We start from the raw sequence: 27,600 nt of genomic DNA, 5'->3' as shown, positions 1-27,600 counted from the left end.
TCATAGGACCACCGTTACTAGCACCACTAGATGCACTTTCAAAAAACGTGCTGCGTTGTGGTTTAGTGGTTTCTATGCAACGCGGAGTGTTGCGTTCATGGTACTAGTGTAGGAATTTGGCTACAGGAGGCTAGCTGGGCCACTCGGGAGTTGGTTCTGGGCCGCATCTTCTTCTTCTTCTCTTTAATGGTGAATCGCTTCCACTTGGAGCATATATCGCCACCTACTGTTGAGTTATTAAATGTTCATATTAAATCCTTGTCCTCAAACCAGTGCTTTTGAGGAATTTGAAGATCAGCTTGTTTGCTTCATTTCTTGATTTACTTTCATATATTGATTTGAAATCCATGTCCTTGACGTTGAGTTGTTCCAGTGCAGTTTTCAGAATGAGTCTTTGCCTTGTATATTCCAGGCAGCTAAAAAATACATGCTGTATTGTCTCTGGTTGTTGGCAACCATCACAATTGCCATTTGGATGTTTCCCAATCAGATGCAGTGATGAGTTTAATCCAGAGTGTCCCAATTTTATCCTGCTGTTAATGCTCTGTTCTCTTCTACTACTCCCCCAAGTGCTTCCTGTTCCTACTTCCCTTTGTATCTGGTATAAATGTCTTCCTTTGATGTTACTGTCCCATAGTTTTTGCCATTGTTGCTTGATAACCACTTTTGTAACAGATTTGACTTCTGATCGACTGATGGGTACCATAATATCAATCTGGTTTGCTTTCAAACCACATTTTGCCAGTTGATCCACTACTTCATTCCCTCTAATACCCACATGCGCTGGAACCCACACAAATTGAACAACAATTCCCAGATGAACTAACCTAAACATGATGTGTAAAATTTCATGTAAAATATCCTGACGACATTCTGAAGAGAAGTTGTTTATGCTCTCCAGAGCTGCACTGGAGTCAGAGCAAATGACCACTCGCATTGGCTGTGTTTCCTCTACCCACTGAAGTGCTAGTGAGATAGCCATCATCTCTACTGTATATACTGCAATGTGATCACTCGTACGCTTTCCCACTTTTACTTTTAATTCAGGAACATAAAATGCACAACTAGTTAGACCATTTTCTGGATTTTTGGATCCATCAGTAAATATTTGTATAAACTGCCCATATTGTTCATGTAGAACAGTGTTCACATAAGCCTGTACATTGATTTTGTTTTTCATTGAATGTAACCGTTTCAATAGTGATAAATCGACTATAGGTTGAGGCAGCAACCATGGTGGAACAGCTGATAACACCACCGTCGGACTAATACTCCATTCTTTAACTTTGAATTCCTTACATATTTCCGAAACACAAACACAAAAACTTTCTTTTTTTATTTTGTTACTTTCCCAACTTGTTTGTACAGTTTGTTTGGTAGGGTGAGTATCTTTATGGCCCTGAAGATTTGCCCAGTAATGAACAATTAACTGTTTTCTCCTCAAAGAAATTGGTATTTCTCCGACCTCTACCTGAAGTGCAGACACTGGTGTAGATCTGACTGCCCCACAGCATATCCTTAGTGCTTGTGCCTGGACTCTATCTAATTTTTGAAGAGAAGAATATGCAGCTGAACCATACACTATTAGTCCGTATTCTATGGCTGATCTAATTAAGGCTGTGTATACGTTCCTCAAAGCAGCTTTATCAGCCCCCCACTTAGTGCCTGCCAAGCACCTCATAACATTTAAAACCCTTTTACATTTATCCACTACTTGATCAATGTGCGTACTCCATGTGACTCTCTCGTCCAACCATATTCCCAGAAATTTAAATGTCTTCACTTTCTTTAGATCTTGTCCATAAAGTTTTAACCTAACCTCCTCACTTATCCTTTTCCTCGTAAAAAATAAAGTTTCAGTTTTTTCCACCGACAATCTAAACCCCCATGTCAGAGACCAGCTTTCAATTTCCGTAATGGCTTCCTGAATCTTAGCTACAATATATTTTACATTTCTGCCCCTTTTCCAAATAGCTCCATCATCTGCAAAAAGTGACTTACCAATATCAGATCCTATTTGTGTGTATATATCATTTATCATGATAGAAAACAAAAGGGGACTAATTACACACCCCTGCGGGGTTCCATTTTCAACGTCATGCCTTCGAGAATATGAATTGCCAACTCGGACTCTGATGGCACGGCCAAACAAAAAATCCATAATCCAATTATATACATTACCTCCCAGACCCATAATGTCCAGTTTTATTAATAATCCTTCCTTCCACATCATATCGTAAGCTTTTTCCACATCAAAGAATACAGCTACAACACACTCCTTATTCGCTTGTGCTTTCCTGACTTCAGACTCCAGGCACAGCAATGGATCTAAAGTACTCCGCCCTCTTCTAAACCCACTCTGATAAGGAGTCATTAGTTCATTTTTCTCAATGTAGTATGTCAGCCTTTCTGTTATCATTCTTTCCATAACTTTACACAAGTGCGATGTCAGAGCTATAGGTCTATAACTGCCTGGACTGGTTGGATCTTTCCCAGGTTTTCTAATAGGAATAATGACAGACTCTTTCCATATTATTGGCAGCTTCCTTTTCTCCAAAATCTTATTGTACATCTCCAGCAGCTTTTCTAATGCAAAATCACTTAATTTGGTCAACATTATATAGCATACATTATCTTTCCCAGGAGCAGTCATTTTACACTTACTTAATGCTCTTCTCACCTCTTGAATAGAAAAAGGTATATTTACAACACTCTGCAACGAATGTCTATCTTCATATACATTAGGATGTTCATCTAACACTTCCTGCCTCCTGATCTTACCTTCTTCTGTCAAATTTTCCGAAGAATGAACTTTGACAAAATTCTTAGCTAGAATTTCTGCCTTTTCCATAGCACCGGTGGCAATTTCCCCTCCATTCTCTAACACTGGCAGGTTACTCTGCTGTCTTATTCCCCTCATCTTCTTAACCATTCCCCATACTTTATCTAATGGTGTAGTTCTCCCAATACTTGAACAGAATCCTCTCCAACACTCCCTTTTTGCTCTTTTAACAATGTTCCTTACCTGAGCCTGTGCCTTTTTATATTCTAATAAATTGTGTAATGAATGTGTCTTTCTTAGCTTTCCAAACAGCCTGATTTTGTTTCGAATTGCATCATTACATTCTTTGTTCCACCACGGTACCATCTTAACACATTTACTAAGGTTACCAGTTTTATTCCCAATAGTTTGATTAGCGCTTTTAATTATATTTGAAGTAAATTGTTCATTTATTTCATCAATACTTCCTGCCATATCAATCTGATCAAATTCTTTATCACACAATTTAGCAAACATCTCCCAATTTGCTTTAGAAAAGGTCCATCTCATGATACCATCTAGCTCAACCACATTACTTATATCAAACTTGATTATAATCGGAAGATGATCACTCCCAATACTGTTATTTGCCAATACTTCCCAACTGCTACCCGAAGCTAATTCACTTGTTACAAGAGTTAGGCCGATCGCAGCCTCTGTTCCATCTCTAAAATTGAGTCTTGTACCTTGCCCATTATTTAAACAAACAAATTCCTTTGCCTCCATTAAGTCTTCCACCACCTGTCCGTTGTAATCTGTTGATCTCCCTCCCCACATTGTATTATGTGCATTAAAATCACCACACCATATTATTTCATTTCCTTGGCAAAGACTGTCTAATTCCTCTATTTTGAGTTTATTACATGGATTATAAAAATTCAGGACACTAATTTTCCTTTTATTAATCCAAACTTCTACACCCACTATTTCTAAATCATGACTGTTCTTAAATGTTAGCCTACTATAAGACATTACTTCTCTGATAAAGATTGCACATCCCCCTCCCTGGCCATCATTTCTATCTTGTCTTATAGCAGTATATCCCCCAATTATGAAGTCCAAATGAGTCTTCAGCCATGTTTCTTGAATACAAATAACATCTGGTTTTTCTTTTAACTGATATATATAAGTCTTGAATTCTTGTCCATTTGCAATAAGGCTTCTAGCATTCCACTGCAGAATGAGAAAAACCATTCATCTACTCACTAATCTGTGAATCATCATTATTGGGGGCTAGCATATCATGCATCATTTCAACGGTTATATCATTTATCCCCAAAAATTCACCTGCTGCTTCCACTATTGTTTTCAGTCTTGACCTCTTTTTTGTTTGTTGCAAAGCAACATTCACCACTTTCCCAATAAAGGCCACAAATTTGTACTTATTAACAATCAATGCATCCTCTCCTATCACACATTTATGTGAACACTTTGTGGAGCTTTCCTTTGCCTGTGTGAGTTTGGGAAAATCTTTTGAAGAGAATATACTTGCTGCTACTTGGGATTTCCTAGCTATGTTTAGGGAAACCTTTTCTGTTGCTTCAGCATATGAGACTTTATTTTGCACTTTGAATCTCTGCACCTCCTTGGCCTTTTTCTGCACTTCGCAGCCCTGATACGCAGCACTATGTTCCCCACCACAGTTACAACATTTCACCTTAGCACCTGCAGCACAACTACCATATTCATGTTCCCCCGCACATGTTGGACACCTGGGCTTAGTTGCTTTGCACTTGTCTGCCACATGCCCAAACCTTTGGAATTTAAAGCACCGCAGAGATTTAGGGATGAATTCTCTTACTGGAAAGCTCATGCAACCGATCATTATCTTCTGTTGAATTGTTTCTTCAAACTGAAGAAGAACAGACAAACTATCCACTATCTTACCCTGATACCTAGTAGGAAGACGCTTAACTACAGACACTTTCCCCCCTTTAATTTCTTTCTTGAGCTCTTCTATGCCGATTTCTATGGGAACTCCACTGATAACTCCAAGTATTTTCCGATTTGCTCCAGGAACATGGCATTTAATTCGAACTTCATTCAGGGTCTTCATTTTCAGTAACTTTTCCTGTTGTTTTGCATTCATCAATTCAATCAACATCCGTCCTTTGCTCAGGAATCTTGCTTGCTTTATCGATCCAATTTCTTTGTGAATTGCTTTAGTCAGGGCCACTGGATGTAGCTTAGCTGCGGTTTGCTCACCAAACTCCACAATCACTTTCCAATCTTCATTCTCATTCTTTTTCTTTACTCTCTTCAACTCATTCCGTGAATCAGATTCACTAAGACTGTCACTTGACATGTCTATCTTCTTTCTTGAAGTCTTTTTCCTTACTTCATTCCATCCTCCTTCTCCTTCAGATGCACTTTTCATATCCTCTTCTCCAGGACTCAAAGACGCCATTCCACCAGCTGCTCTCAATCTCGTACTCACGTCAACCACCAGGCCTGCTGTCCCTGGTCCTGGGCCGCATCTGGCCCGCGGGCCGCCATTTGAATAGGCCTGCCATAGACCTTCATAGACCACGTGATCAACAACAATGGCCGACCTTCGTGTTATTCTCGGTGGAAAATGCCTATTTTAAGGTTCATTTGGCCATTAAAATGCGTTTTGATGTCATTTTATGCGAGTAATGAGTTTTGATTTCTGATTATTTGTGCAGTACATGTACATGATGTTTAGTTTGCTAGTTATGACGAAGATTACTTCATGAATGTGTACACATGCATGGTTGCTAAGGTGGTTGCTATGGACGCTGCAACAGCTCCCAGACCACGTGATCAACAACAATGGCCGACCTTCGTGTTATTCTCGGTGGAAAATGCCTATTTTAAGGTTCATTTGGCCATTAAAATGCGTTTTGATGTCATTTTATGCGAGTAATGAGTTTTTAATTCTGATTATTTGTGCAGTGCATGTACATGATGTTTAGTTGGCTAGTTATGACGAAGATTACTTCATGAATGTGTACACATTCATGGTTGCTAACGTTTTTTTGGTGGAAATGTGTTTTTTCACAGCAAAGTCACCCTCTGTACTTGGACTTATTGGGAGAATCTAAAGGCAAGAACATCCCAAATATTCATTTAGGTCTTTATTTTAGACCTTTAGTGTTGCCGTCTGTGAGGAAAATAAATGGGGCTCAGAGCCTCGTATTTTTTTAATCTTTTTTTTCCTTCTAATTTGTTATTCTTTTCAAAATAGCACACTGTTATTTACTCACCAATAACACACAATTATCCTTGCTTTTATTTATTGGTTTAATTCCATAATCTCGGGCTTTTTTGGCGTTCGTCAGGAACTGAATTTCAAAATAAAAATAACCGGAAACAGATGTAGGCCTCTATGAGTTTAGGATGGCCGAAGACACTACACTACCCATAATCCCCAGCTATCGTTTAGGACTACAGTCCCCGTGATTAATCTTCAAGGTCTGGGATTGGATGTTGGAGTGGCAGTGCGCCAAGGTTACGCCGAGCGTCAAACAGCTGTTTGAAATGGAACGAAACCACGCCAGACTATCCAAAACTGGAATCGAACGCCCTCCAGAACTACACGCTGGCTATTGTGTTTCGCAAAATGTTCTATGGGACGTCTCTACTGAACGTTTTCGTTTTTCCCACAATTAGAAGTTGCCAGTATTAAACACATTGGTGTTATCAAATGTAAAACATATAATTAATAAATGGGTGAAAATCGCTGTCCATAATGCGCAGCATTAATATATAGCATTAATATATATACCCACATGACAGCTCATTGATACTTTGTAATTCTACTCCACTACAATTCAGAGGTTAACCTGGTATTTTTACTCCACTACACTTATTTGAGTTACTTTGCAGATTCTGATTAATGATGTGAAATATAAACAACCCTTAAATCAGACTTTAGTTACACCTGAGTAAAATTCAGGTAAGGTGATTGTCAAGTGCCAACAATCAGGAGAGATATTTGATAGTTGGTGCTTGAGAAGACTAAACATGTATCTGCAATTGACATGAATGGAAACGAGTAATAAAGTATATTAATTACTCGTTATTCTCTACTAATATTTAATTAAAGACTGCATATTATGGCTATTTTGCACATCCCTTTCAAGATTTCAAGATTTCCAAAGGTTTATTGACATATCATATACACAACTACGGTGTAGTTATGCAATGAATGAAACACTTGGGTCACAGGTTCCTCAACAGTGCATTACAAGACATCTATCAATATGTGTGTACCTCCACCATTAAACTGTCATATTCTGTACATTTCTTATTATATCTATCTACATAAGAGTATAATCCATATGTATAATATCAGTTAAAATAAGTGCTTCAACATAGTTAACATTGCAGGAAAGCAATATATTAGACGTTAAGTACTTTGTCAGGCTTAATATTTATCTGTAGATAGATACCCCCAAAGTTTTTTTCTTATTTAAAAGAAGACCTTAATCTGTTATTTAATGTTTAAATAAAGGTTAATTCGTTTTTCTGTTTTGCACCTCCTCCTATTAATATCTTTGTACATCCTGCACTAAACTGTTTTATTGTAGAGATCACTTATAGTATCTTCTTGATTTTTTATATTCTATATTTCTATCACAGACCTTCTACTTTCCCCCTATGAAAGTATGTACTCTTAATATTTATATTAATCAAATATAACACATAAAAACAATAATTCAATAACGTGCTTTAACCACTAGGCGGTGCACACAAGGTCCACACAGCCATAATAACTTTGTATTATTAGTGTTGGACACTTGTATGTAACATCTGAAGATGTGTAGTTTTATTCATGCTTTCACATAATTTTACAGCATATTGCTATACTATTTCAGACTCAGTATTTACATTCTTACATTCAAAATTCAATCCAATTCAAATCAGTAGTATCTTTAAAAACTACAAGTCCTTTTATATCAGCTGTGCACCGTTATGGTGTAAATATAACCTATCTATGAATTATATCAAATGTAAAAGTCAGCCGAATTAGTGTTGATACTGCAAGGAGACGTATTGTGTGAAGAGAAATTGAAGATGTTGTTTAATTGTTGAAATATTTATGATCCACGTCAAGTATTCAGTTTCGGCGGCATTTCTTCAGTTTTTCCAAAGGTCTTCTCATCAGGGCTCTATAAATAAAGAACTACGGCAGATCTGTAATATACAATGTAGCCGAATCGTGTATTACAATGCCGTTATGTGATGACTTTCAAAGAGAAAAGCAAGAGCACTCGGAATTAAGTATTATTTTATTCTTTTAAAATGTTTTCCGGATTTCATATAATATAAACCCCAAATCCCAGCATGCATTGCGGCTAAAACATCCAATCATCATAGCTGAGGATCTTGGGCAATCGCTCGAAATGCCTACGTCTGTTTCCGGTTATTTTTATTTTGAAATTCAGTTCCTGACGAACGCCAAAAAAGCCCGAGATTATGGAATTAAACCAATAAATAAAAGCAAGGATAAATGTGTGTTATTGGTGAGTAAATAACAGTGTGCTATTTTGAAAAGAATAACAAATTAGAAGGAACAAAAGATTACAAAAATACGAGGCTCTGAGCCCCATTTATTTTCCTCACAGACGGCAACACTAAAGGTCTAAAAATAAAGACCTAAATTAATATTTGGGATGTTCTTGCCTTTAGATTCTCTCAACAAGTCCAAGTACAGAGGGTGACTTTGTGAAAAAACACATTTCCACCAAAAAAACGTTAGCAACCATGAATGTGTACACATTCATGAAGTAATCTTCGTCATAACTAGCAAACTAAACATCATGTACATGTACTGCACAAATAATCAGAAATAAAAAAACTCATTACTCGCATAAAATGACATCAAAACGCATTTTAATGACCAAATGAACCTTAAAATAGGCATTTTCCACCGAGAATAACACGAAGGTCGGCCATTGTTGTTGATCACGTGGTCTGGGAGCTGTTGCAGCGTCCATAGCAACCATCTTAGCAACCATGCATGTGTACACATTCATGAAGTAATCTTTGTCATAAATAGCAAACTAAACATCATGTACATGTACTGCACAAATAATCAGAAATAACAACTCATATTAAAAGCATAAAATGACATCAAAACGCATTTTATTGGCCAAATGAACCTTAAAATAGGCATTTTTCACCGAGAATAACACGAAGGTCGGCCATTGTTGTTGATCACGTGGTCTATGAAGGTCTATGGGACGCCCTGCCCGTAGAAGTCTGACGGTCAAGGGGTCCGCTGTACGTAATATAGCGACGGGGAGGGGCCCTGACCGTCCGTCAATATGTGACGGGATGGGAGTGAGAATGTGTTGCGCGCGCGCACACGCGCTTGCGCACACACACACACACACACACACACACACACACACACACACACACACACACACACACACACACACACACACACACACACACACACACACACACACACGCACACACACAAGAGTTGAACATTAACACACAATGGTGCTTTGACATCTTATCAGTGTCTGGGTCGTACCAACTGGCGGGCAGGTTAAAGGTAGTTTATTGGTTTCATTTTTATTTGGGCGATTACAACATCTGTTGAGAAAGGAATTGTTCCGTATAAAACGATATACTTCTCTTATTAGCAGGTGTTTGGTGTTAAATGTATCCACAGTCGACGAAAGAAATAACCCAAAATCATTTGCACACCCCTGTGTTTCACAACCTGTATTTGAAAGCGCACCTGTTGGCTGTTCTGCTTCCGTGGGGCGTTCAGGTACTCCCCTTCGCGGACAACGTACAAAGACACAAAATGGAGCTGAAACTACCTGGCTGAGGAAAAGTACAGTTGCGCTCAATATTATGCATAAGACGAAGTTTTATTTGGGCCTCTAAGGAAATAATATTAAAATAAGTCGACTGAAACTTTGAGGAAAGAGGATTCAAAATGTTCTGGACCTTAATCATCGCCGCTTTAGTGGCAACAGGTAAGTTGGCCTGTTTTTCTTTTTTTGCAAAACAGGGTGGGCCCTCTTCCGTAAAAAGTCCCTTGATAAATAGCCGTTCGCAGTGTCGTTATTTTGTGGTAATATCAGTTTTGTCACAGTTTGAGAAAGGGTTCCTATGCATGCAAGGGTTTATTAAATGCTATGTTTACGAATGTTGAATACAATTATCAAACGACATGTTAACATGTTACATGTGACACTTTACTCGAGTATTAGCACGTTTTCTACTCCATGCTTCTTCTTCACTCGAAAACAATGTCAGGAGGAAATATTTTACCTCTTACTCCACATCAATTTGACACTTAGGCCTATAGCCACTTGTTACTTTTTACCTAAAAACACAAGTGACGTGCTTGAATATGATGCTGTACCATAGTAGCCTACTAATACCCTGTAGTAAACATGGCATCTTACATTATCTCCTCATTGAACAACTCAAATATTTACATTACATGCATTTGTTGATTCAAAACAAAATAGTATTTTGATAGGAGCCAGTTTGTATTTTAGTAGCTTTACTTTTGATGGATTGATTTATCAATTAATTAAGTAACATTTTGAATTCAGGATTATTTTAAGTAAGTTTAAGTAAATGTAAGTAAATTATCTAAGTATTTCTTCACTTGTAGTTTGTTCTTGTGGGTAGTTGTTTTGTTATACCTAGAATCTTCCTTCACAATTAAAACTGGTAATCATTTGTTAGTATTTTATGTGTTGTATGGCAGTACAACATATATAACTCCAATAAGCATATATGCCATTATTTAGTAGATTGGAGCTGCAGAAGATTCAAACAACTTGAAATAATAGAAATAATTAGGATATATTTTCTGGTTGGTGGTCAAAAACTGCCTATCATTTTATGTTTGTCATGCTATATGTGCTATAATGTCGCTGGTTGAGAGAGAAGTCCCAGCAGACAGAAGTCACTACAGCAAAGTGATCACCTCCTGTAAAATATGCTTTGCTGTAAATAATCAGTTTTTTCTTACTGTCAACAATTCCTATGAAAAACAAACCAAAAATGTAATTGTAATACATGTCTTGGCTTTGTAATTACATTGTTTTTAGAGCATCCTAAGTATTCATAGCTTTCATACTTGGATGTAATGGTCAGGCTGAAAAACAGAGGCAGTCTGATGTGACTCATTACACCCACTCTCAGTGATACTAGCAGTGAGGAAATACTGTTTCTCAGATACCACACCCTAGGGGTTTTGTGGAGTAATAAGAAACCATAAACAAATTATCAAATGTCAGTAACATTTTGCTAATAATAATCATTATTTACCAGTCCATCTCTTATTTTTAATTCTCCACTATTTCTTTCTAGAGTCCACCATGGCCATCTCGGTCCAGTGCCCCACCAAGAGGTACATCGTCATCCTCTTTCAGGATGTCACCCTCAACTGCAACTACCAGACTACCGCCACTCAGTCTCCTGTTGTCACGTGGAAGTACAAATCATATTGCCGGGACCCCATCCAGGCTGCGTTTAGTCCAAGCAGTGCGGAGAGCATCTTGTCTCAGAACAACCCCAACTATGACCCCAACATCGAGTGTGCCGATTCCCAGAGGACGGTGCGCATAGTGGCCTCCAAACAAAACACTGCTGTTACCCTCGGTTCAGACTACCAGGGGCGCAAGATCAGCATCCAGAACAGTAAGTTAATCAAAGTTAACACTTAATATCTCATAGTATACTATAGTAAATACCAGGTATACACTTCTTTCACTTTTAATTCAGTTAAATTAAAAAGTAATATGTTGTGATGAATTTAATAAAAGTATTTATTAATTTAACAGAGAAGTTGCAGCGATTAGTCGATCAACAGAAAATCATCTGTCAGCTTTTTTGATAATAATCACTTAATCTTCAAATTCTCACAGAAATATATGTTGATTTGAGTTTCCCTGTTGTGACTTTATATTCAATTGGATGTCTTTGAGTTTTTAGTGTTGGTCAGACATAACAAGACAGAGAGAAAATTGGGCTTTATGAAATTATGACCAATTTTTACATTATGACCAGTCATTATAATGACACAAGTTTAAAGGCTAATGATGATCATTTAAACAGAGTTTTTAATTAACATACTTCTTTCCTCTCGACAAACAAGCCAAGGTAAGTGATTAAAATACCTTTACTCTGTCATCATCTGACTCTGTAAAGCGTGTAAACACTAGTTTTATTACTATGTCAGAGCTTTGTGTGATTTGTCACTCTCATATCTGTGTACATCTGCTTGGATATGATGAGTCAAATGTGACTAAATTAAGATTCAACATTCAAAGATGTATTTGTCACCGTCCTTTTTGTCAATACGTGCAGTTAAATGCGGGGGCGGTAATCTCAAGGGGAACTTAAAAAGAGAAACTAGTGGATTTATGATGGCCCAGTGTAACGTTCAGGTTGATATTTTAGTAATAGGCCGTTTATTCATACCCACCTTGGAGATAGGCTAATGAGAAAATAATGTATTAATAGGACAGAAATGCTGACATAATGATCTCCTTCTAATTTAATAACTAACATCAGCTTTAAAAGCTATCCAGGGTTATTTATACTGCCACCATGCATGTGAAACAACATTTATTTTCTTTATCATAATCATCACTTTGGCACTTTTCAAAGGCTAATCTGCAAAGTCTTAACAGGGCTGAAGGAAGTTAAAAAAATATCAATACTAATAAAAAGATCAAATGTACATAACGGCTGCACAATAAAACACAACAGACATAAAAACAATGAGGTTAGAGTAAGGTTAACACCGTAACATAGATCTGACAGTTATCAGTCAAGTTGCCAACCTGATCTCTTAATAAGAACTTATTTAAAAGTGTAGGGTTGTATTGACAAAGGCATGATCACTCTTAGATAAAAGATAAAGTGCAGGTTCACACATCACTAAACGAAGACCTGGTGCATAGCAGAGCACTTACACATTTTAAGTAGTAATCATTCTCCAAAAAAGTGATACATTCTTGCTAAAGAAACTCAAATATAACCAGTAAAGGGTTAACAGGACACACCTAGGCTGTGTGAGTCTGTTTACAAATGAGCCGCGATCTGATTGGACTAAATGGAGCAGGCTTGTCTGAGCGGGAGATAGCAGGAGGCACTGCTTTAACTCATATATCAATATTCCAATTACTGTATATTATAGACTGTTTCTATTATATTATGTTTCTATTTTATTTTATTTACTTGCACTATTTTATCTGTGTTATTGTGTTGCACTGTTGGAGGAGCTTGTGACCTAAGATTGTCATTGTCATACAAACACTGTAGCATATGCACACATGACAATAAAAGCCTTGAGACTTGAATAAGTGCACTGTGCTGAAACCACAGATAAACAATGAGCCAGAAAACATGCTTGTGATTTTGATTCTCAGCTAACCCCTAGGTCAAAGTTCACAGCTCAGTGACGTAGCAGGTTTGCTGAGGCCAGAGGACAGAATGAAAAGTATCATGATAATGTACGACAGGCCTTTATAAAAACTGTAAATTGTTAACGATCTGCATTAATACTTACTACTACAAACTCATTTATGTACTGTATCGTCACATTTCGGTGGGGAAACTGCCAGATCTGCTACTAGGTAAAGAATGAATTTATTTCAGGCTGCATGGAAACTGTAGACATCACATTGTAGAGTGCAGAGGTGTATTATTATTTCTCCCTATCTTCACTCAAAGTCACAATGAAACTGAAAACTGAAAAGATATTCGTCTGTACTTCACACAGCCTGCTTTCAGACGTGTTCACACACACACACATGCAACCACAATATAGCGCATTGCTTTATCATAGTTGGTCTGCATTATGCAATATTTACACATATAAACTCGTGTAGATCAGCATAGTGTTTTTCATTTAAAAATGTGCGTGACATTTATTTATATAGTGTTCCAGGAAAATACGTTACGTTTAATGATTTTGAGCAGTGCATTTTTTATCCTTGTTATATTTATCAAAAACAAAGGAAAACCGTAGGAGTGCATACAGCTCAATACACTGTCAGTATGGGCATGAGTATATTTTTAATTGTATGTTTTTCTTGTACAAAAACTGCAATTGAACAAGGATTATATGATCGCGCTGTTCTATGATTGTAATAATAGAAAAATAATAATACTATAGCCTCTCTAAGACAAAAAATCAAACCCATGGACCTATTTTTTCCTCACAGATGCAGACCTGAAAATCACGCAGACGGCATGGGGCGACAGCGGTGTCTACGTCTGTTCTGTGGTCTCCGCCCAGGACCTTTCAGGAAACGGGGAAGACTACACAGAGCTAATTGTTCTTGGTAAGTTGCATTTGGAGCTCATGTAGTCACATTTTTTTTTTCCCTCTCTGTACTTCCCCTTATCTTTACTTTCCTCCACCCATGCACACACAAAAAGGTTTTCACATTATTAGAAGTTGAAAAATAAACTTGGCCGTAACTTAGTGACGTAGTGTATGGGCAGATGTACAGTACCTTCCACAGAAGGGGAATTTGCCACCAGCAGGAAGAGTCTTAAAAGTAATTCGCTCTAGGCAGTAGAGATCTCACCGAGACCACTTTAAAGTAATTGTGGCTTTATCTTTCTTTCACAGAGAGAAAGTCAAATACTACTGACCTGCTGCCTGGTATTGACTTGCTGGTTATGGAAGGTAGTACAAACCCCTTGATATAGCTCAGTCATGTTGTAGTCCCACAGTAGAGGTGTATGACAGAGAGGATAAGCACTAGCTATAGATGAAAAATGAAATGAAACATTTATAACACAACCACCTGGCTGCATTGCTTGAAGTCACTCAGGTTGTGAGTTTGAATTTGAGCAATTAAAGCCTCAGACATACAAAACTATTTCTGGCCAAAGGTCATAATCCTAGTTCAAAAGATTACGTACAAAGTATGACTCATCTAACCACAGCGCCCTACATTCAAACATCCCGTTGTGGGTGAGAATGGGAGAAGGTAATAATACGGTTAGGCAAACTTAACTGTTCTGCTCGTATGATGCTTGACTTACACACAATCTTTCTCTACCTCACACTCACTCCTTATCTACTTCTGTTTCTCTCTCTCTTTAATATGGCTCACATGTTTGACTTTCTGTAGTTGCCTAGTTGAAACAAAGGTGCTTTGAGCACACATTTTCTTATCAGTGTACATGGCAACATAATATTTCACATTCCAACAAAAAGGTTTTCCATTTGAGTTGATTCATTTAAACTGACATTTTGTCCCCCAACCATTACTGTTTTGTTTCTTTGCTTTGTGGCCTGTGCTGCCTGAACTGACATGCAGAGTGAACTCATCCCCTCCTGGGCACAACAAAAAACCTGCTTTACCGGTTTCACAATACCTTTTGAAAATTACCACAGCAGCCAGCATGCTTTGTTGATCTGAACACTCAATAACATAAATAAAATCTGTGTTTATACTTGCAAACAAGAAGCAACACATCCTATCGTCATAGCAACACAGACAACTTCCACAAAAATCCAACTTTTCTGTTCAAAGAGAAGAGTTCCCATTCCTTTAGTCATTCTCATGTTCTTTTTTTCTCACAAATAATTCTGCAGTTCAGGAAAATATTTGTCTTATATTCTGGCTTTATCTTACATGTTAAAGAGGTCCTATCATGCGTTTTGGGTTTTCCCTTTGCTGTAGTGCGATATTTAGGTTTTTGTAAGAAAATGGTATACAAAGGCTAAAATGTTTAGATTCTTTGTCTACTTCCATAACATAGTGAGATCACTATGGAACAACGCTTCTATTGGCTTGTGCTCCAGTGATAGGCAAAGGGGCGGGACAACTCCATGTTGACCCGTGCACAGGCAGTATAAAAAAAAGAAGCACTTTTTGAACATTTATAGCATGTATACATGTCACAGTTAACATTAGCATTAGCATAATATGTCCTCTTTAAAGGAGACTTAGTGATGTAAATATTAATATAAATGTATCTAATGCACCCCTGCTGGCCCACACAGACTGGCTCCTGGTTGTTTTGGTGGTGCTTGGCTTCTTGCTGCTGCTGCTGCTGATCGGGATCTGCTGGTGTCAGTGCTGTCCGCACACCTGCTGCTGCTACATCAGCTGCCCCTGCTGCCCCGAGCGCTGCTGCTGCCCACGGGCCTGTGAGTACCACATGGAAAGCCAATGAAACTGAACTTCTTGTCCTTCTTTTACAGCATATACATGCTTTAAATCCTTTTTGAAATAAATATGTCAGCACTTATTCTGAACTTCTCAAACGGTTTTAATGTTCCATGTCTTTCGGTAATATTCACACACAACTGTGTCCATAAGGTTAAGCTCTAGCTTTCCGATAACATTTAACAATGTCAAACTGTACTAAGCTTGATTTTCACTTTAAACAAGGACATGTTATGAAGCTGACTTGCATTTTAAACTAAATTGTACAAAAACTAAAGGACAGGCATATCAAATATGATCATTTTCATTTCATTTTTGCGGCAATAAAAATGTAGTTGTATTTCCCACTATTTCTTAAAGTGGACCCTTAAAATGGCTTTGTCCTTCAGCAGTTACTTATGCGCTATTTCTGCTGTAACACACAGTTATGTTTTATTCCACTCTAACCAGCTGTCCTCTGTTATTTCCCAGTGTACGAGGCAGGAAAAGCAGTGAAGAAAGGTGGAATTCCCATGAGTCAGTATGCTCCCACCCTCTATGCTCCCAGTATGTATGCCCAGCCAGGATATGGTCAGCCAGGATACGGTCAGCCTGGTATGCCCATACTTCCTCTACCCAACGGAGCCGGGTACCCACCTCCCCATAACGGTTACGGTCGTGAATACGATGCTGCTAGCTCTGGTAAGAGTACTTTTAACTTCTCATATAAGAGCGGCTGATTAGTCATTTCTGTCTGTGTGGGAATTGAGTCAGCAGAAACCACACATTTGAGTTTCATAATGACATAAAATCCCCTAATGTGTGAGTGTGCAAACCTCGGACCGTAGTTATGTGTCATGTTTTTTTTAAGTTCAGCTTTCTTAAATCTTAATTGAAATGTGTTTGTTGTGTCTTTGCAGTTGGACAGGGCTCCCAGGTGCCTCTGCTGCATGGCCAAGATGGTGGGGGGGACAACAGTGAGTAACGTTTTTCTAGCCCTGCCACCACAAAACCTGCCTACTTATAGATGTTTCCACACGTCTACTGTTGTAATAATAAGAGGAGTTTCCATGTCTCACCATTGTTGTTTCACTACTAGAATTGTTGAGATGAGTTGCATCCCATTGTTATACTACTTTTCTTTTTAAATAAAAGATTAGGTGGCTTTTTGAAACAGATATGTCGATTATGTTGTAAATATCATCCTGGTATTTTTTTCTGATTTCCCCCAGGATTCATGCACATGAAAGGAAAAACAATGTCTTTAAATAGTAAATATATATATATATTTATAAACTGTTTATATAAAATACTAATGTATTAAAGGGGAATCTGACTCCATTGTGTCCACACCTTGACTGCAGTTATGTTCAAAGTACATTGGTTTAGTGTATCTGCATCAAGCTGCCAATGCTCAAATCTGATTTCCCTTTCTCCTTCTCATCAGCTCGCAGTGGGTATCGTATCCAGGTAGACCCCGATGGTAATGCCACACGTGCCATTTACTATATGGAGAAGGAGCTGGCAAACATGGACCCATCCAGACCCGGAAACTACAACCGCAGTGAGTGACAGATCACTTCCTGCTACTCTGGTCACAGTCACTGTGTCCTCATAATACTGTGGGGAAAATAGATCAACTTCTGGTAAAAGCTGTCAAGAGTTAAGAGGCAGCCACTTAGCCACGGCCAGCGTCTAGTTTAGGATCTGTTGCGGCAAACAAAAGTCTTTCTTTGCTTTGACTTTTCCCTGTGATATACATTTCATAAACGCCAACATATAGGACTATTTGTCAACCATTAGGACGTCAAGGCAAGGCAAGGCTAGTTTATTTATATAGCAACTTTCAAAATAAGGCAATTTAAAGTACTTTACAAAAATGAAAAAAACATAAGGAGCATTACGAAATACGACATCATAAAATGGCATTTCAAAACAGTCAAAAAGCAAACCGAATGAAACAAACATAAAACAAGCTAATATAGAATCAAACGGGTATAAAATGCATGAATACAAGTTGCAATATACGATATGAATACTTCAATTAATAGCATCACCTAACAATTGTTTCCCCTGAAGTGGATAATATGACCGAAGTCAGTTCCCTGCACGACGGCCTGGACCCTCGGGGACACGGGGGTCGCCCCCAGCCTGCACCTCTGGCCACGGTCTACGACAGGGATGAAGCCATGAGCACCATCAGCAGTGTTTCCCAGCAAGGCCAGCGCCGCGACAACTACCCGCGTCAAGGTGGAGGGTACATGGGGGACCGTGTGCGTGCGCGCTCCATGGACAACCTCGACGACATCGGACGGCGCAACGGCCGCGATGACCCCCCGCCCCGCCGCCCAGACGAGATCAGAGGCAGGAGAGGGTGAGTCTCCATGAGCAACATCTCCTTATTGTCATCGGGACCTCCTTTTTAATAGGGACTGGAGTTATTTTTTATTTACCTTGGTTGAATCTCAGAACATTGGGGTTATAGGGTCTCGCTTGGGTCGCTGAGCTTTGACTCCAAGAATTGAAGACAGTTCACATTTACTTAAAATTGGATATAAAGGAGCCAACAAATAAGCTTTTCGCACCAAGCAGAATAATCATTTGAAAAGCAAAACACAATTTGAAGATTGGATGCAAGTGTACTTGAAATGTTTTGCGGTTCTTGTTTGTGGTCATGTTGTCACCATCCGACCAGTAAAGCTAGCAAAAGCTGATAATAGACATTGGAGAGGAACAGATTGAAGTTTGTCTCTGTTTCTCTAAAGATCAAGAGCGTGTGAACTACAAACAGGGACGGCCTCCTTTTGTGTTTTATTTTGTTAAAGGCACTGACTTGTGAACACTTGTTTAAATTATTTTACTTGTATTTGATCCAGGCTGGATTAGGAAATTATTGTTGTGTGTGTTTTGCATGTTTTTCGAATTATTCTCTGTTGTTTTACAGTTTTAAGACTAGCTCCTGGGATTTACACCAAACCTATCAATGATAGAAGGTATATAGAAAGTAAAGTAACAATGAGGTTTTGAAGTCAGAATCAGTGGTGTATGATTCTGTGTAAAGCAGTGGTTAATGTGAGGTCAAAGACACGATTCTCTTGTTGAAGAGAGGCCCCCTCCCCTGAGTGGGCAGGGTTAGCTAAATATCTCAGGAACTCTGTCCGGGTGCTGCAAAGTAGGAGGACGGCCCCTCTGCTGCTCCCAGCCAAGAAACTGCACAAACAATCCCACAGACAAACAGTATCAAGACAACAGGTCTCTGGGGTCATCGCAGTCAGTTCATACACGGCTGGTTCAAAGTGAAACAGACGCAGCAATACACATGCACTGTTTCAGGAGCAGGTTTTAACATCTGGGTGATTATTAACATTGAACTGGATATCATTTGGGATTGTGCAATTATTGAAGTAATGTTCAACCATGTTAGCTCTGCTGTGCTGGTACAGGAAGGTTTGTTTCTGGATAGGCAATGTCCAAATTTAGAATAAAAGTTCTTATCGTGTTGCAGGTATTAAAACCACATATATCTGTTTAAATCATTTAATGATTCCAAATGCATTAGGCTATATTCACAGATTTTTGCAGATTTAGTTTCATATAAACAAGTTTCCATTACAGCCAAACAGTCCAAACAGTATTTTATGAATTTATTTTACATAATGTATTCATATATTTTCCTAGGTGATCCAATGTACCTATCTAATACAGGGGACACACTTTGAGAATGATTCATAACAACAACAACAACAACAACAACAACAACAACAACAACAAATGAGCATCTTCCTTAGAGAATGTAATTGTCTTTTAGTTTAAGTAAAGTTGAACTATGTCACATTGAATTGAGTAGCCTTATATAATGCTGCACATATTACACAGTGTAGCTTAGTTTTGAGGTGCAGTACAGGTAGTTGATCTGATTGACGTCGAATCTGCATTAAAGCTAAACCTATGCCACAGTTTAAGCTGGAACGGAGAACACAACACTGAGGTTTAACCTACAGTATATTTAGCTCTGAGTCTAGTCTAAGTTTCTTCCTCCTCTCAATGTGTGCCTTTTTCTGTCTCTTTAGCTCGGATGACGGGTGGAGCAGCAGCGCCCGAAGCGGCAACAACCGCGACATCGACGACCGCCGGCGCCGTGACTACTCCCCAGAAGACCGTGGGAGAGGAGAAGGCGGCGGTGGCTACGGCGGCCTCCCAGGGAGACGCAGTCGCAGCCGTGACGACCTGATGGCCCTAGAGAGAGATCGCCGCCCTGAAGGAAACGCCAGGGGGAGGCGAGACGATTATGATGACAACTTCCTGCGAGAGGCCATGGAGAGGAAGAAGATGGGCGAGCAGCAGAGGGCGCGCAGCCGGGAGCACCTGGACAGTGAGAGCGACCGCTCGGACCGGGGCAGGGTGCCGCGCGGGCCCCCCCCACTCCCCCAGGTCCCGGCCTCCGGACACCACGGCCGCCGTGATGATTACCCACCGCCTGCACTGCCACCGTACAGTGACGATGAAAGTATGTCATCCTCAAAGAAAACCAACCTCCGCAAGGTGAGTCACAGCACAACTCTGTACATTCACAAAAAAGCACTGTGAGCTTCAGGGTGACTCAGGGGATAGTTTCACATCTTTCAAGTTTATTTTTAAACCAGATATAACATCAAACACAAACTGAACACTGAAACAAGTTTTGGTTGCTTTGATTGTTCCCTTTGTTCATATGTGACCCGCTGTATCGAAATCAGTTGGAAGTCGTTAAATAAACAAAGTCTTAGCTTTCAGAATAAGAAACTTTTATTTCCAAAATCACACGATAAACACATTTTTGAAGCTTGTAAAGGGAAGATGACTCACTCGCCGCTCATGCTGTTCCTCAGCGCCGCCCCCCTCCCTCCGGCTTAAATTATGAATGTAAGAGTATAGTAATCATAGATAACACGGCAGGGTCCGTTACGGTTTGTTTTCATCTGATTTCAATCAAACAAAGTCTTGGCTTTCAGAATATTAAACTTGTTTCGGCAAATTCAGATGATAAATACAACTTTGAAGCTTGTGACAGCATAATTACAAGCGGAGAACGGAGTAACTTGACGTCACAGCAGGCGTAACAACAGACAGTGTTTCTCATGAGTGTTTTCCCCGGGAAACAAACACAATACACACAAACGCAAAATTACACAAACACACACGTATACACACACGTATACACACACATACACACACTCGAGCTTCCCCCAGACCAGTAATCCAAATCGATCATTTGCTCCACTAATAATCAATCAGATCGATGAATTCCAGAGAAGAAGAAACTTTAAAGGCCTTTTTCTCAAAATGATGACTCGGTGACAGTCATCATATAATGTGACATATTTTGCTTAATATTTGGAGTACAAAAACAATCCTGATATCATTAGAAAGCTAGGAATCTCCTCTTTCCAGCAGTGTATACAACTCAAAATGTGTCTTCGGGTCAATGTGACGATGGAGCAGGTCACATATTACCTTTTTATACTAAAACAACCGTAACTTTTGAAGATATCTACTTGATTTGAATAACTTGGGAAAGATTAAGCCTCATATATTTTTGCATGTAAGGGTTTTTGGGATTTGTCCCCATCACTGACATTGATGAAAGTACATGAGCAGGAGGAAACATTACAACAAGTAAAACGTGTAAACTATAAAGAGGACTTCAACATGTTTTACCTTTTCCTTTAAGTAGGAGCCACAGGTCTGTAACGATGACATTTTTAAAGACAAAAGGAAAAATTTAGGATTTTTATAATCCAAGTTGGGACTTCTGTGGACATTTTTAGGCTACAGCTGAATTTTTAAAGATAAGTCGGTTCATATTTAATTTGATCCCTATCAAGAAATCCCAGAAAAACATTAAAAACAACAAGTAATACCTGTTTAGCCAAAGCTCTGTAAAGCTCATTCCTATCTAATCTATAAAATCACCAACCTCCAATCAAATTTGGATATTTATTTGTTGTTCCTAATATTTAAAAGAGCCTTTTTCTTGTGTTGCAGAATGGAGCTGTGAGCAGGGAGAGCCTTGTGGTGTAAAAACCAACATTAACAGGAGCAACCTGTCCCATGATGGACCAGTTGATCTCTGAGACTGTAAATATTAATACACTGCTAATTTGATGTGCTGATTTTTTGATGTTGCATAACTTACACTAAACTAGAATGCTGAATGTATAAGTATACTTATCAGGGAAGAGGTGCACAGATGAAATGTAACGTGCCTTTTCATGTATTACACATTGTGGCTGCCACAAGTGCCTTAGAGTGTACAGAATTTAACTTGCAGATGTGAAAGTCAAGTTGATAAACAATTCTCTGTAAATGTGTTTACATCTTGACGATCAACATGTCCCAATTGGTTTCAACTTTTAACGTTTTTACCTTTTTATGTCGTTTCAGTGTACTTATTTAGATTTTTAGGGGTCTATAGATTATTTTCTGGCTTTTTACTTGTGATAAAATGAATAGTTTTTATTAAAAAAATGATGTACATTTTAAAGGATTTTATTGTATCTTTGCTTTTTGTTCTGTTTGAGTGAGCTCAATGTATTTAGAAATCTGGAGAACAAAACGGTCTCGGTTAGAATTTGTGTTTGAGTACTCACCTTTTTATTTTTGGTTTTATTTTCTTTACACAATATTTCCCTTTTAACCTGCAGTATGTTGTACAGCTAACCAGTAATCCACTCTTGAGAACTCAAATGTTTATTGTGATGAACCCTAATTTTACAATAAAGGTCTTTGCCAGACATTTATTTCACTTGCATAATTGTACCACTAGGTGACACCATCACGTAAGTGTGTTATTTCATAGCACAGTTGATCATTGCTGCTGCATGTTAAAATACACTGTTTAAGACTAGAAACTTTAATTACAGATACATTACATGGCTAAGGGATTTCTGTATATATCATTAGTTTCATGATATCATCGTCAGTTCCTACTTACATGAGGATTTCTGTGTTCTCTATTTATGTGTCTCTGAAAAAAAGTACTTGACTACTTCAACTAAAAGTTGTAGAAGGTCTATCACCATGAGTAAGAACAATTAATTCAATTAAGAGGTTAAATCAAAAGTTCTCTGACAACATATCTGCATGCATTTGAATTTTAAACTTTGCAAAAATGGGATTAATTCCAAAGTTATTGACTTGTCTTTATATTTTATTACTGTTTCAACTTCTCTCTTTACCATATATTTATAGTTTGTCCACTCATATTGTAGTTGCCTCTTTATATGTGATTTGACATGCATCATTACAGGCATTATTGTATTTGAGGTAGTATTGAACATACTACTGCTCTGTGTGTATAACAAGAAGCAGCACGATGGTGTGAAAACTGCTTCTGCCCTGTATCACTTTAAGTTACTTAACAGGTAAGAATGCCAATCATTCATGCTTTGTTATTTAACTGTTCAAATGTAATTATATAAAATGCCACTATTTCGTTTTCAGGACTCCCATGATCCTCTGCTTCAGTCATTTTGATCTTTCTCCATGATGGCCCTCTTCTCACGCCTGCTGTTGATCAACACCCCGATGTCTCTGACACTAAAGGATGGTTACAGAGTCCAAGGTGTGTGCTGATCATCTCCACATTACCACACGCTGTCCGTTGTGACATGCAGCTCGCACAGGGGAAGTCATTTTGAAATATATTGTGTCAAAGTGGCAATTTAAGTCTCTTTAACTGACAGATGGTTTTCCTGATGGTTTGAATGCAAGTGTTTTCGAACATTGTGGATGACCACATTACACAGAAGGGTGTGTGCTGCTTCTGCTTTTAGTTGATCCTGTTTCTGCATTTTTCTCACCAAAGGAAGTTTGCAGCTAATAGCCAACTTTCTGTGATTACATTAAGACTGGCTTTGTTTATAGGTATTACACAGAACAGCTCAAGCCTACAAAAGAGACCAGCCAGCCTATGAAGTTGCTGTTTTTAAGAAAGTATAGCTACATTTAGGCATCCTACACAACTCTTTTTTTTTTTATTCATACAAATAAATAAACATTTAGCATTTCTTATAACATGATCAAAGAATTTCAACGCTAGTGTGAATGCATCAACAGATCCAACACAACTGTAATTGTCCTTTATGGCACATAACTAAGGCTTATATCACATCGAATATTTAAAATTATCACTTGAAAAGACAATATCCTCTTTCATGAACTGTAGTGATGCTGATCAGTTTGTTAAAATTGATGTTCTTAAAAATAAGCATTGCTTTAAAAAAGTTTTTTCTTGAAAAGATGGGTTAAAAATGAGATAAACGTAGGGGACAATTACTGCAATAAACATCCAGCTCTGACATTTTGATCACCAGCAGAGACGGGCTTTATTTCAGCTTCACCACATTCACCATTAATAGAAACCACCATTTTGAGTCCAGTATGTTATCCTTTTTAACACCTTCATATAAGCATTACACACCCAAGCCCCTTCATTATTAAAGATTTGAAGTTAAATGAAATACACTTAGAGGGAGGTAACAGACATGGCACATACAGTAGAAGCAGTTTTGTCAGTGTAATAGTATATATTTTAAATTTGTATTTGGACATGGTGGTGCTGTGAGGGACTTTTTAATACTTTATTAACCACAGACTGCTTCCCTCAAGTTCACACCTATTGAACCATTGACAAACAGCAAGGCTTCTGATACCTGATGGACCTTGTTTCAGTTTATAGTGCCGCTCCAAGCCTCTGAGGTACATCAACTTCCAGAAAAGAAAAACACATTTACGAGACGTACTGCTCCTCCACTGTAATCTGAGGAGAAACACCTGCTTCAATTTCATTTGAGGAGGCATTACTGAGATTTAGTATTGCACTTCGATAAAGTTTGGGGAAACATAAGAACCAGAATAATCACAGCAGAGGCTTAGATCGTCTCTTTTAGTCACGGTGGGTCCAAAAAGGCTGGATCTTCTATTTCCGATAGTGCCACAAACTAGCTTACACACACGTTTTGTCACTCATCTCCAAGCAGCAGTGAGATAATCCTGCTGGCGTTATGGAGTACTCTATTCAACTGAATCAACCTTCATGTTTGAAATCAGTAGAGTTCCCTTTTAAATATAATATGTCTGTTGGAGAAAATATTTTGTTGTTAAAGTCAATTATTTAACACACTCTATTTCCACTTGCATACAAATGTGAGATTGTTTATAGACTTTGCTCACAGTATTATAAAGACAGCAGGAGATGTATTATGTCCTATTGTGTCAAAGGACTGCATGCGACATGTAATTCAACCTGCCATCAGTCACTAAACACATTACCTTTCCAGGAGGGACACTTTCTAGGTTTCTAAACCATAAAGATGAGATTACAATTTCAAAAAGGGAAAATTGTAGTTTTTTCCGGTTCAGTTTTTCTTAAAAGTGGAAACAATTTAACCTGTACACTTCATCTCCAGTTAGTTCAGTATTTTAATATCTGTATTACTTAGGTCATAATATTGTCATCTTTCCATGTACATAGTGTAGCTCAACAGAATATAAAATGCTCCTTCAGTGCTTTGAATAACTAAGAATAGACAGCAAAGTACATTATGTAATATAACAGATGATAGTAATCCTATAACGCGACCACATTTGCAATCATGAGTATTCAAAGACCTCCTCTCTAGCAGTACCGTTACATACTCTTACGTTTTTATATTTATATCTGCTACATTTGTTATGTATCATTATGTTTTGTACGTGCAGTGACCTCTAATTTGTATAGCTGCAAAAATAAAAAAGATGTCATTAACCAACTCTTAGCTCATTTGCATATTAAAGCACAAAGTAAAGTGTATAAATGTCCAGAGCAAAACATGAGGATAAAGAGTAGTCTCTCATATATGTTTATGAAATGTATACATTTTTAAATAAACCCAATGCTTTACCACAACTTATTGTTACTCATTAGTTGCCAGATGCACATTTATCGATCTGTGATGAGTCAATATTGTCTGATATATTATATTATATAAAATATAGCAAATATCTGAAAAGGTAAAGCGACACTGACCTACTACATTTTTGAATGTCATTTGAAAAGAATTAATAATATATCATCTTCTTTCTCTGGCAATTCTTGTCACTATTGTTATTTCATGAATTTATAAATATTTTTAAATAATTCTTTATATAAATATGTTTTTGTATCCACTATAAAATGATGGATTTTGAAGCTATTTTTCATATTTTGTCAACTCAGCCCACCAGAGATTTTCCAAAACCCGAGGACCAGATTTGTTTGTGTGTGAGCTGATATTGCATTAGTTAAGCTGAACACTGTCAGCAGAATATTCACATCACACCCACATCAGACCCACACCTGATGTAACCAAAGGAGCTAATGTGAGACTCCTTCTGGAGAGGAAACAGCTCGGGGTGTTCACCAGTGAATCGAGTGGATTTTGTCACACCATTACCTCCAGACAAGAATATCAATATTGGATAATTCTCTGAAACCCCATACTACGTTCAATAACAATGTTTTTATAATTATCACGTTCAACATTATGTTTGCTTGGTAACTTTTGTATTGTGACATTTATTTGAATGATGGTTATGGTTAATAAAAACACAATTGCAGGTCTTTAATGGGAGGAAATTGACACTGATGGATGCATGACAGTTTAACGTGCTTTACGCTTCCTCCACCACCCCAACCTCCACACCCTTACAACCTTTACCCTGCATTGGTGGACTTGGGTATGACACATTCAATTAAGATAGAATATTTATGGGTCACAATATCTCCATTTATGGTTTAATCCGAATCATATACCATTTATAGGAAGATGGGTTTTCCTATTAATAAAATCTCCTTTCAGAGGACCTTTTTTTGAGACTAAATATCTTGGTTTCTTCTTTTAAGGTTACATTGGTCTGTTGTCTTACATAATGCACTTAAAGGTCCCCTATTATACTGTTTTTCATCAATATATTATAGGTCTCAGATATATACAAAGTATGTCTCTTAAGGGTTTGGCTCGAAATACCAAACAGATAATTGCAGCATCCCATAATCCCCTCTGTTTCAGCCCTGTTTCAAAAGTGCTGATTCTGTGTCCGTTACTTTATATGAAAATAAGGAGCCCCTCCCCACGCCCCTCTGAGAGATTTGGTTAAAAAGAACACAATGGTGCTCTAGGAGGAGATTCAGGTGATAAGTTGTGGGGGGGGGGTTACCTTGGTTGGTTATTGGCTAATGGTTACACAAGCCAAAAAATCGTTATGACATCATACAGGTTTTTAAATAAATGGATCAGGACAAAAAGTGAGCGAATCTTTTTTCCTGAAACTTTCAGTCTCTTTAGGATTTTGCATAATAGGTGACCTTTAAGAAAAAAAAAATCCTCTTCTGTTTATTTGCATATTTGATATTGAGGTCCTTACTTTTATATTTTGATACTCAGATGAAGTTACTGATTACATGTTTTCAAAGCTAACTAGTAATTCTAACATATTTCATTTTTAAACTAACCCTCCCATCCTTGTTTATCGACCATCTGGTTCAACTTTGACTTAATGTAGATGGATATTGTAATGCAGTAATAACATTTTAAGCTGTGCTCTTTTTTGTTTTACCTCCAAATGTAGTGGTTTAGATCATCTTTACCTGTC

The 27,600-nt window shown here is 38.0% G+C and overlaps 2 protein-coding genes across 3 annotated transcripts; one reads left to right on the top strand and one right to left on the bottom strand.

Annotated features, from left to right (window-relative positions):
* Positions 1–106: 106 nt before the first annotated feature.
* Positions 107–3,455, bottom strand: LOC117536339 (probable RNA-directed DNA polymerase from transposon BS). Its single transcript, XM_034201148.1, has 2 exons — positions 674–3,455; positions 107–596 (listed from the first exon to the last, which is right to left on the bottom strand). The coding sequence occupies exons 1-2, from the start codon at positions 3,329–3,331 to the stop codon at positions 558–560; spliced, it is 2,697 nt and encodes an 898-aa protein (XP_034057039.1). The 5' UTR covers positions 3,332–3,455; the 3' UTR covers positions 107–557.
* Positions 3,456–9,498: 6,043 nt separating this feature from the next.
* On the top strand, positions 9,499–22,727 carry lsr (lipolysis stimulated lipoprotein receptor). 2 transcript variants are annotated; one of them, XM_034201207.1, is made up of 11 exons: positions 9,499–9,786; positions 11,141–11,470; positions 14,005–14,124; positions 14,418–14,474; positions 15,804–15,950; positions 16,441–16,650; positions 16,869–16,925; positions 17,396–17,512; positions 18,028–18,322; positions 20,019–20,490; positions 21,973–22,727. In XM_034201207.1, exons 1-11 carry the CDS (start codon positions 9,747–9,749, stop codon positions 22,006–22,008), a joined length of 1,881 nt encoding a protein of 626 aa, XP_034057098.1. In that variant the 5' UTR covers positions 9,499–9,746; the 3' UTR covers positions 22,009–22,727. The 2 variants fall into 2 exon arrangements, with proteins under 2 accessions (XP_034057098.1, XP_034057099.1); XM_034201208.1 differs by lacking the exon at positions 14,418–14,474.
* Positions 22,728–27,600: the final 4,873 nt, after the last annotated feature.

This window comes from Gymnodraco acuticeps, unplaced genomic scaffold (genome assembly GCF_902827175.1).
Source record: "Gymnodraco acuticeps unplaced genomic scaffold, fGymAcu1.1, whole genome shotgun sequence".
Taxonomy (NCBI): domain Eukaryota; kingdom Metazoa; phylum Chordata; class Actinopteri; order Perciformes; family Bathydraconidae; genus Gymnodraco; species Gymnodraco acuticeps.
The sequence above is the reverse complement of the archived record's forward strand: the minus strand, read 5'-3'. Positions and strand labels throughout refer to the sequence as shown.